This window comes from Atta cephalotes, assembly GCF_000143395.1.
Source record: "Atta cephalotes unplaced genomic scaffold scaffold00092, whole genome shotgun sequence".
Classification (NCBI taxonomy): Eukaryota; Metazoa; Arthropoda; class Insecta; order Hymenoptera; family Formicidae; genus Atta; species Atta cephalotes.
In genome coordinates this window covers 326870-337513 of record NW_012130156.1, presented here as the reverse complement: position 1 = coordinate 337513, position 10644 = coordinate 326870, and the positions used below count along the sequence as shown (strand labels likewise).

The window sequence follows — 10644 nt, the reverse complement described above, 5'->3', positions numbered from 1 at the left end:
TCCACTCGAGCCTCGTCGTCGTATAATACTAAGACATATTTGTCTATCTTCTTCTCCTCTTTCGTTCTACTTCTTTCTTTTCTTCTTCTATCTCTTCTCTCTTCTCTTCTCTCTCTCTCTCTCTCTCTCTCTCTCTCTCTCTCTCTCTCTGTCTCTCTCTCTCTTTCTATCCCTCTTTCACCCAAGTTGGGCATCATCAGCATCATTTTGCTCTTTGATCATTCTTTAGATAGTACTGTAAATGTGATACTTTTGATATTTTGATATGTGAGAACGATCGGAAAATTAACGGGGTAATCGTCGAGCAAAGCGATCTCCTCAACAAGAAGGAGGAGGAAGAAGAAACACGACAATGGGCAACGCTACCACGAAAGATTATTCAAGAAGTATCTCCGTTGGCACCAGCTCGAAAAAAACGCGTTGGGATAATCCAGGTAAATTAGTCTATTGTTTTAGCCTTTTAATGCTATGATTCTTAATCATTTTGAAAAATCATTATTGAGAATCAAGAGTAAATTACCATGTTGAACTAAAAAAGAAGAAATCGCTATCTAATTTAGTGCAATAAATGTTATATTTTGAAATACATCAGCATAAAGATTTTTCCTTGTTTCTCTTTTTTTTCTACCTTTCCTATCATAACGTTTATAACAACAAAATAATTATTTATTTTTAAAAGTAATAAATGTTTTTATTACTTCCGAAAGATATAATCTTTACCCATTTTCTTAAATATATATAAATTATCTTTTTTTATATTATAATAATATAATTACACTTAATAGTAGTAAAAATATTAATAATAAATTATTTTCTAATATGTGTCGTACAATTTATAATTTACATAATAATTACATTATTATAACTACATTGTATTCTGTCAAGATTTATTATTTTTTTATTATAAATGTCATCATTATCTATTTTTTTCATATAGTTCATTTTCCTATTGCTAGTGATACAAACTTAAGATATAAAAGATTACAAAAATTGTTGTCACACGCAATTACGTTCAATTAATTTCGATATCGAATAGCATCTAAAATTAGACTGTTACTAACTTTGATTTAGAAACGATTTAGATTGATTTTCAGTCTACTCCATTAATTACTATAACATTGTATAATGTCCATTTTTAATACATAATCAATGAACATTATGCGAAATCAGGATATCTCAAATACTTAATCTAATGATAATGCGCCGGTTCAGTACTCTACTGTACTGCCAAACGCGACGCATTTTATTTTGGGAGCGGTACTTACGTACCGATGTTGAAAATCATCTGCTTCTATATACATACATGAATATAATATAGTTCTAGAGAATATATTTCTTAACATTAATATTATGTTTGCTTGTCACTTTCTTCAGTTTCAAATAAAAAAGAATATTATTAAATGCATAATTATTACAAAATAGATTAATTATTAATTTTATGAAAACTTAAAAGAACTGAAGAAATTTGGTATAGGTCTTCCGGCCCCACCAGGCAGACCTATCTTGATTTCGGGAACGAACGAAACGCAGCCAGATCTTGTTGCAATACGATGGGAGAGATCACCAAGTAATGGTGGATCGGCGATCGTCGGATACTTGATCGAACATCGGCGACTAGGCTCTCCTCATTGGATACGAAGCACCTCCGGTCTTTGTGCTTTTCCAGAACTAACTCTCAGTGGGCTTGAGCCAGGATGGCGTTACCAATTTCGAGTCAGAGCACAAAACGCACTTGGATTTTCACAATCAAGCGAAGTCTCCGAACCACTCACAGTTACTTTACAAAGAGCCGCTGTCGCTTGCGCTCCTCATTTCGATCTAGAGCTTAAAGATACGGTTGCACTCGAAAACGAACAGGTACGTAAAGATTATTGCACGTTCAATCATAAAACTTAATGCATTTGTAATTTTCCAATATAGACTGAATTTGTCATACACTTCTCTGGTACACCATTGCCAAAAATTTCATGGTTTAAAGACGGTTTCGAGATCTTTAGTAGTAGACGCACTAGAATTATTACGGATAATGGAAAAAGTGTTCTCTTGATTCATCAGACCGCGCTTAATGATGAGGGTGAAATTAAATGTACCGCCACCAATCGAGCAGGTCATGTTGCTACCAAAGCTAAATTAATTCTTGAAGGTAAATTATCAAAATAAAAAATATGTAAATATAAATATGTGATTCAAATTTTAAATAAGAAGATCCTATATTCGATTCAATCCTATTTTCGAAGCAAATAAACATTATTTTTTAATATCGATAAATTGCTGAATTATTTGTCTTAGCATCTCCACGGATACGATTGCCACGTCAATATGAAGATGGTTTACTTTTTGAGCAAGATGAGACTATTAGACTGAAAGTATCTTTAGCAGGTAGACCAACGCCTTTTGTCACCTGGTATCATGACGGAGAACTGATATCCAAAGATATTAGACATATATTTGAAGTGATGGATGGTGAATCAGTATTGAGAATACCAGATGCCAAACGAAATGATCGAGGAGAATACACTGTTAAAGTCGCAAATAAATTAGGCGAAGATACTGCGTCTTTTCTAGTCACTGTGACAGGTGATGATATTACATTAATTTAAAGACTAGGATTTTAAAATGTCATGTAAATTTGATAAGTTACGTGTTTTTTTGAATTATCGATTTTATCAACAGATCGACCCGCTGCTCCTGGTAAAATAGCTGTTGCGATGACACTAGGTAGATCGGTGACGTTGTCGTGGAAGGAACCAGAAGATGACGGCGGATGTAAAATCGGGACTTATATTATCGAGTACTACAGAGTACGTAATTGAAATTATTATTTCCATATGTAAAAATTTTCAGAAACTTGGCAATGATATTTTAGATTGGCTGGGAGGTATGGCTTAAGGCAGTTACAAGCAGACGCACAACCGCAACATTAACTGAATTAATCGAAGGTTCTGAATACAAATTTCGTGTGAAAGCTGAGAATCCTTACGGAGTCAGTGATCCGAGTGAAGAAAGCGATGTTATTTTCATTCCAGACATTAAACGAAGGTACTTTATATTATCGACAAATATTTAAATTTAGCATACATTTAGTTACGCAACAATAAATTCATAATTTTACGTTGTAGAATCGTAACACCGTCTTTGAATGAAAAATCGCAAAGTCATCGAGAGATCAGCAGATCTCGTGGTGATAAACGAGAGAGAGAGGTGAGTTTCACTATGCCAGCGCAAAGAACTAGAAGTCTAACAAGAGAAGAAGCTAAAATCCGAGACGACGAAAGTAATAGTCGCTTTAAATACGATGAGCGATCAGCTTCGGTGCAACGACTCGCAATGCCAACTTCTACATTGGATAGACCGTCCAGAGCCGATAGTAAAGTAACATTTGCACTGGATACTTTGGAAAAAGAAGAACCTCCGATTCCTCCGGTCAGATCAAGAGAGCACAATTCCACGAAGCAACAAGTTTTTCTTAGAAATCATACCAACCAATCAAATATTGCGATAAATGCGAAAGACAAGGTAAGAAATAATAAAGTGTAAAAAACGCTATAAATAAATACTGGCTTAAAAGAAAAAAAATACTATATAATAATATATTTATTTTTGAATGTAGCAAGATGTTATTACGAAAGAAGAAACAACAATGACATTAAAATCAATACCAACTATGCAAGTCTCTTCTCCAATTATCGAAGACAATATCACGTCACATTTTATAATCAAAGAAAGGAGTCTCTCTCCACTCAACGTGCCAAGAATTCAAGAATATCAGAATGAGGAGAATCGTACTACAGCGAACTATCAATTTTTATTATCATCAAATTCAATTCCAAAAAAACAGACCGTTGTAAACGAATTATTATCATTGGATAATTTGCAATCTCAGAGAATATTGCAAGAGCATGATGAGAACGCATTACACGGTAGCTCGGAATTCATGCTTGTTTTATATCCAGAAGATGAAACACAAGAGGAAGATATCAGCATGGAGAACTCTACAGAAATTCGAGTTAAAAGCAGTATAAGTAAGTACAAGTGAAATTTTTTTATTAAAATATTTTTGAAAAATAAAAATTGTCTGTAAATGTTAACTTTATAATCACTGTTTTAGATGATAAACAGAATATGATTGAGTTAATAGAAGATGAGGATGATCTCATACCACCACCAATATCATTATCTCTTCCAGAATTATTTAGCGCGCAGCATCAAATGGTGGAAATAATGCGAGAAGCGGTTAGCTCTACTGAACTTCTTCACGAACGAGCTATGGAACGCTTTTATCGCGCAGTTGCTGCTGAAGAGGCATCCGAAACTGCCAAACAAAAAACGCAATTTGAGAAACAAACCAAACTGACACTATTAGATGTCGAATCTGTTCAAAGACCATCGCTTCGAAGACGCTTATCCAATTCTGGTACTACTACGAAAAATTTAATCATTTCCTGGCAAGCCAAAAAGAATCGTCGAAGATTGAGCGAAGGACAAACAGATGCGGCATCAAAAACATTAAAACTTCTTTCACCAGTTTTGTTATTGGATGTTGAAGCTAGATCAGACCCAAATCTTCCCTCTGAAATGATAATGGCAGACCCTTGGGAAAAGAGCAACAAAGTCGAATTCGTGGAACGTCTGCGTAGATGGCACGAAACGACTGTGCCGTTATTAAAAGAGGTGCAACAAGAGGAGTCGATTCAAATGTATAATGAAGAGAAGGTGATAATTCCATCATCCATTACTGTGGATAAAGTAGAATCTCAATCGCTGGCTCAAACAAAGGAAACAGAGAAAGAGAAAAATATTAGCATTGAGACTTCCGAAGAGTCATCAGAAGAGATCAGTAGTGCAGACAGCGAGGATTTGAAATTATTAAAATCAAGGATTCTGGCAAGACAAATTATCGATGAAGAAGATACTTATCATCCTAGGGGAAAACCAATACCACATGTCGAACCAGAACTACAGATTTCGTATGACAGGTTACCAATTTGTGAGATTTCATCTCTTTCACCCATCAGAACGGTTACTTCCGCCTCATCTAATAATGTGATGCCCAAATCAATCCTAAAAAAGCCCAAAGACGAAATGACAATTACTCAGAACAATTTTGGTAGATCGATTCCTCCAGAAAAACCAATTAGGAAGGCATTATCGCAATCGTATCAACAAGAAGATATAGAAGAGATAAATATGGATACTAATAACAAAATTTTGAATCTTCCTATGTCTATTGTGTCCGAGACTCTAAAGACTCCTACGATGTCAGAATCAGATACAGATAGTATTATATCTGCAGCAGAAGCAGCAAAAAGTCGAAGAATGCAATCGAAATTGCGATCCATAACACCTGAAGAAGAAGCAGCCGAAATAGAAGCTAAAATGGCTGTTATAAATCAATATACTGAGATAGTGCGAGAATATTCGAGTCATTCACGACACGGTAGCGCAGCCAGCTCTCGGAGATCTTCATTTTCTGAAGATCAAGATCAAAAGTATCGAGTACAAGAAAAACATGCACCAAAATTAATAGACAAACAAGACCAGAATAAGAAATTAAAATTAAAAATTAAAAATAAGAATGAAATCAATGAAGAAAAAAAAGATAATCAAGCATCGTATTCTAAGAGAGAAAGCGTTGATGCTAGAGGTACGACTCCAACGAGAAATGCGATGACTGCGAAGCGTAAAAGTAGACCAAACTCCAGGGACCAATCTCCAGCTGCGAGAAGAAGTGAAAGAATAGGAGGTACTTCTTCAAGATCATCTTCGAAGACCAGAAATCGTACACCTTCTAAGGAAAGAAATAATCGATCTTTAACAAAAAATGAATTGAACGAGCATGATTTTCGTAGATCTAAAATATCTTCTAGACCTTCCTCGCGCTCCTCATCACGATCAAGTTCTAGGGAAAGATTTGGAACGACAGTACCAATAGAATCGAAGGTTGAGAAATTGCAAAAAGCACTCGAGAATAGTAAGCATCGAGCAATGAAAAAAGAAATAGAAGAAACTAAGGAGAATGCACGAGAAAACTGTTTTAATCAAGCAAACGGAAAGTTAGCTTTAGATGCTAAAAGAACAGTCAGATCGACCGTAAGCTATATAACCGACTTGACATTACTAATAGCTGCAATGTATATTTATTTCTTTAAAAAGGAAACTTTGGCGATTCCGTTTATCGTGCTTCTTCTATATCGGAAAATACAAGAAGAAATACATGGGTGGATGCCACGTCGTTGGAAGCGATCTACCAAGAAATATTAATTGTCCGATGTAACAGGATAATCACATATACATCTTATTTATTGATTAAAATATTCTAAATAATTTAAAATATTTTAATCGATATAATAATTTAACAAAGAGATATAATTTATACACTAAAGTGAAATAGTATTACATACATATTAAATCACAAATTACTTTATAGTATTCTCATATATGTTTTAATCGAAATCTTGTTATTGTTATCTGTTATTTATAATGAATGTTAATTCTGTACTCCTAATAAATTATATATGTTTTCACACTACATTAAAATATTAATTATTACATGCTCCATTATTTCATATTATATTAATATGTTATGTATATTATTATTATTATTATTATTATTATACGTGATTATATGTTATTCTAAAATTATCTAGCTTCCATATAAAATTTTGCAATACGAATAATGTTTTTTTTTTGCTATTCTACTAAATTTAATATTTACTTAATTATTTAATTGCAATTTTAAAATATATGTAAATGAGATATAGAACAAGAAAACAGAAAGAAAAAAAATTATAAAATTAAGAATTATGAATGTTACTAGCAATTACATCAGCGACAACTAGATATTATGGAAAGAGGGTACGAGGATACGAAGATTTCAGACGGCGCATGTGCTTCTTTCGTTAAAACGACAAAGCTGAGAGTATGGTATCGAGACGATTTTAGAACGGAGCAGGGCCTCCTACCGTCAGACATCGTAGCATAGAGTGTGCTGTATTAATATAGGATCGAGACAGAAACAAGTTGGTGACGGTAGTGGCGGAAGACGATAGTGCAGGTCTTCTCGAGTAATATACGCGTACGCATCTCGGATCTCTGCACGTAATGTCAATATACGGAAAGATTGTTCTACATAACATCTATTGAGATGACCTTAACAGGTAAGATGCACGATTGAATTGCTTTGCCGGTATAGCCGGTATAGCCAGCAATGCTGAACCAAGACGATATCTTGATCGATGCAGTTGATTTATTAACAACATGACGGAAGGTGCCGGATTTTTAATTTTTATGTCTTATATATGTCTTATATAATTGCAATGAAAAAAATGATAGCGTGTCAATTGTTTATCTATACGACATATAAATAAAATATTATAACAGGAGGAGGGAAAAGATATATGAATCGTGTAAATGTCAATGTGTAAATAAAATGCGTAAAAATGGTAAATGATAACTTAGCTTAAGAATTCATAAAAGAGAAGTTAATATAAAAAGATAACAAAAAACTTGTATAATTAGTATGAAAAATATTTATTGTTCAAAATGACAAAATTTATTTATTACTTATATCTATACTCGTATATATTCTTTTAATTCTTGTAATTATTGAATGTCGCTAAACTTTGTCTTTAATAGTCATCAATTTTAGTTTTATATACACATAAATCACGTTATTTTACAGCTAATATAAATTCTCATTTATATTATACATATTAAATGAGTAAAAAATGTTTGTTTTACAAAATATGCTTAATAAATTCATAATTAATGTCTTCACAAAATCATAATTCAATATAAAGATCAATAGTGTTGTTTGCCAAAATTTCTGCTAGATAAACATTTTTACTTATAATGTTGTATTTGGGTGTGCATAAGCGCATTTAATCAAAATACGAAGTATATTTCAGGTTGTAAAATTTATTAGAAGAAGCAATTTTTCGAAGAAAAATATAAGATTTTTGAAACTTTGATAGATTGGCTTTTCAATTTATTGTCTTAAATAGTTTTGTTCTTTATCATGCTTTTGTTACATTGTCTATGTGTTGTTGTACATTGTTTATATGCTATTTCACACTGCATATTTTATCCGAGGAACGTCTGGGGAACATCCTTAGGACGTAGATTGTCCTTTGGATGTCTGTAGGGACATCCCTTGGAGGTGTATGTTGTATAAAAATATTTTGCATAAGCGTATTACTATCATTCCTAATAATTTTGCAAAGCACGTGAGTCTCGAAGCTTTTCAACAGAAAGTTTCCTCCCGTCATCGTATATCGATAAAAAATAGTTCTTTAATAAGAGTCTTCAATATTAAAATTAATAATAAACCTTTTTATATTGTAAAAGTGCAAAAATGTAATTAATTACCGTGCTATGTAAATGTATGCAGATACGTTGAAAAATAAAGGGCCACCAGAATGGATCGAAGAAGATCAGATCGTATCAGTTCAAGGATATGTAGGTGAAGATATTATTATCGAACTGAAATTGGCTCTATCTGAAAATTACGATGACTTACGATTCGAACTGTAAGTTTATACTAGACTAAAATGCTAACAGCTTTTTTATATGTGTACTCGTTCCTATTGTAACGTAATTTTTTAATTTGGAAATAATGTTTCGTTTTCACATTATCGTTCACTCTCATACATTGGCCTTAATTTTACATAGAACCTTGGGACGTGCCAAGGATCAAACGCAAGTTATTTTGAGCTGTCGCGCACTTAATTTCGGAGAACCGAATTACACTTGCCTCATGTAGCTTCACTCAATATTCCTGCATAGATCACTTTGCCAATGCTAGGAATGTAAGCAACATATATGTCTGTACTTTTGACGTTTAAACATCAATAAGTATCAAAGAAAGTAAACAATATGCTATTGTAACAGTTTATGCTTGTAATAGATTTTTTCATGATTTATAAAAGGATATCATGTTCTGATTTAAGTTATTCCGAAATATTTTAAGAACGTACCATATATTTTTATTTTTACATCTTGAATAAGATCAAAAACTAAATGTTATAATTGTCATTATCAATTATTTTCCGATATATATGCATATATTCAGCGTTTTAAAAAAATCAAATCAACATTAAGAAAAAGATACAGAGGTATAGATAAATCATTATACATTTGCTACTTCTTATTTTATGTAACGAATTTTATGAAAACATTCGAAAAAGTAAAATATTTCGCACAACTTGAAATCTATCTGCGGTGCATTTATGCAATGATTTCATAATATAATCGTGATGTTTATCGAATTCTTAATGCGAAACCGTATATCCCACATATTCTTTAGCTTAAAATATTTTCATCATAATAACGATGCAGAAGCAATAATGGTAATACGAATGAATTATGAAAATTTTGGTTTTTAACATATAATATAACCCTTCTGCAATAAATATTATTATACGCTAAAATATTATATGCTAAATATTATTATAAACTAATCTTGACTGATCAAAATTTTCATAGAAATATGAAAGATGCCCAATGCTCTCGCTCGGTCCAGCTATTCCTCGGTTGGCTCTTATTAGCTTCTATATGAAATAGCCTGTTGCTTAGAGTTCCTCGAAACTATCTCAACGTACTCGTTGATGGAGGTGGAAAATTGGGAGGGGACAGTTTGACGTTGGCATTTCGCTATCAGTCTAACGCTGAAAGAGCGTCGCGACGACCAACAAATTCCTAAGAAAGAGTTTTAAATCATTCGATTTGAGTGTATCAGTATGCGTCTCTTACTTATCAAAAGTTTAAAAAGATGGTTACATGGACTCAATTAAATCCAAATTGTTGAAACTCTAATTTAAAGCTCGGCCAATTGTCGTTTCCTTGTACATTTGTTTCAAACAATCTTAAATACGAATAATTAAATTAAATCATGAATTAAAAATATAAGAGGGCTTGCTTCTCTATCGTGGATTCTATCTTTGAATAAAAATCTTTTAAAAGGCTCGAAAATCTATAATCTTGTAAACTTAAAAAAAAGATATAATGTCATGGAAAATTGAAGGGAAATTAAAATTTACACGTTAAAAAAAACAAAATGTCACACAATTTGATGATATACAATTAAAATTAAATGAATGTGTTGATATTCTTGATAAATTTGAGACGTATATCGATGACTCAATAAAATGAATTTGCAGAGCGCCATCGCGCTGTTAGAATTCGATCGACCAATGTGTATTCTGCTAATTTTGTCGCTCACGCGGTGCTTACAGTGTCATGAAGAAAGATTATACACGACAGATCAATACTTTAGAAATTGAAGTAGGCAAATCATTGTTGATGTTCTGAAAAGAAATGTGAAAAATAAAAAGAGATGTGATATTGAAGAATTTCTAAAGCTAAATCCGAAATGTTGTGTGTCTGTAAAAAAAATGTGGACAATTTATGGCTGTTATCTCATTGATAGTGCATTCTGATATAAAACAAGAAATTACTTCTTTTATTTTGGTTCATCATGGGAAGCGATTGCTGTAAATGCACTAATGATAAAAAGAACGTTATTACCGGGTCCTCCTCCGATGGATCGGAATATCGGTAGGAAAATAAAAAAGTTCTTGATTTAATTTAATGTATTAATTTCTACAAATAATTATATAGTTTCTCAGAGCTATAATATCATTCATA

The 10644-nt window shown here is 32.5% G+C and overlaps 2 protein-coding genes across 2 annotated transcripts in view; both read left to right on the top strand.

Annotated features, from left to right (window-relative positions):
- Positions 1–352: 352 nt before the first annotated feature.
- LOC105624883 lies at positions 353–6261 on the top strand. The gene is made up of 9 exons (XM_012206233.1): positions 353–434; positions 1475–1857; positions 1921–2143; positions 2290–2577; positions 2674–2801; positions 2867–3039; positions 3120–3516; positions 3611–4022; positions 4109–6261. The coding sequence occupies exons 1-9, from the start codon at positions 353–355 to the stop codon at positions 6259–6261; spliced, it is 4239 nt and encodes a 1412-aa protein (XP_012061623.1).
- An 883-nt stretch (positions 6262–7144) lies between these two features.
- The window catches only part of LOC105624881, a 35923-nt gene continuing 32423 nt past the window's right edge, over positions 7145–10644 (top strand). Inside the window, exons 1-2 of the mRNA XM_012206232.1 lie at positions 7145–7157; positions 8390–8528. Coding sequence (XP_012061622.1) covers positions 7145–7157; positions 8390–8528 — 152 coding nt within the window. The remainder of the gene's footprint in view (positions 7158–8389; positions 8529–10644) is intronic.

Excerpts from the sequence above, each read along its gene's own strand:
- LOC105624883 (XM_012206233.1), top strand. The coding sequence starts at position 353 with ATGGGCAACGCTACCACGAAAGATTATTCAAGAAGTATCTCCGTTGGC. Across the intron at positions 3,040-3,119 it reads ATTCCAGACATTAAACGAAG|AATCGTAACACCGTCTTTGA; the intron begins GTACTTTATATT and ends TTTACGTTGTAG. Across the intron at positions 4,023-4,108 it reads TCGAGTTAAAAGCAGTATAA|ATGATAAACAGAATATGATT; the intron begins GTAAGTACAAGT and ends TCACTGTTTTAG.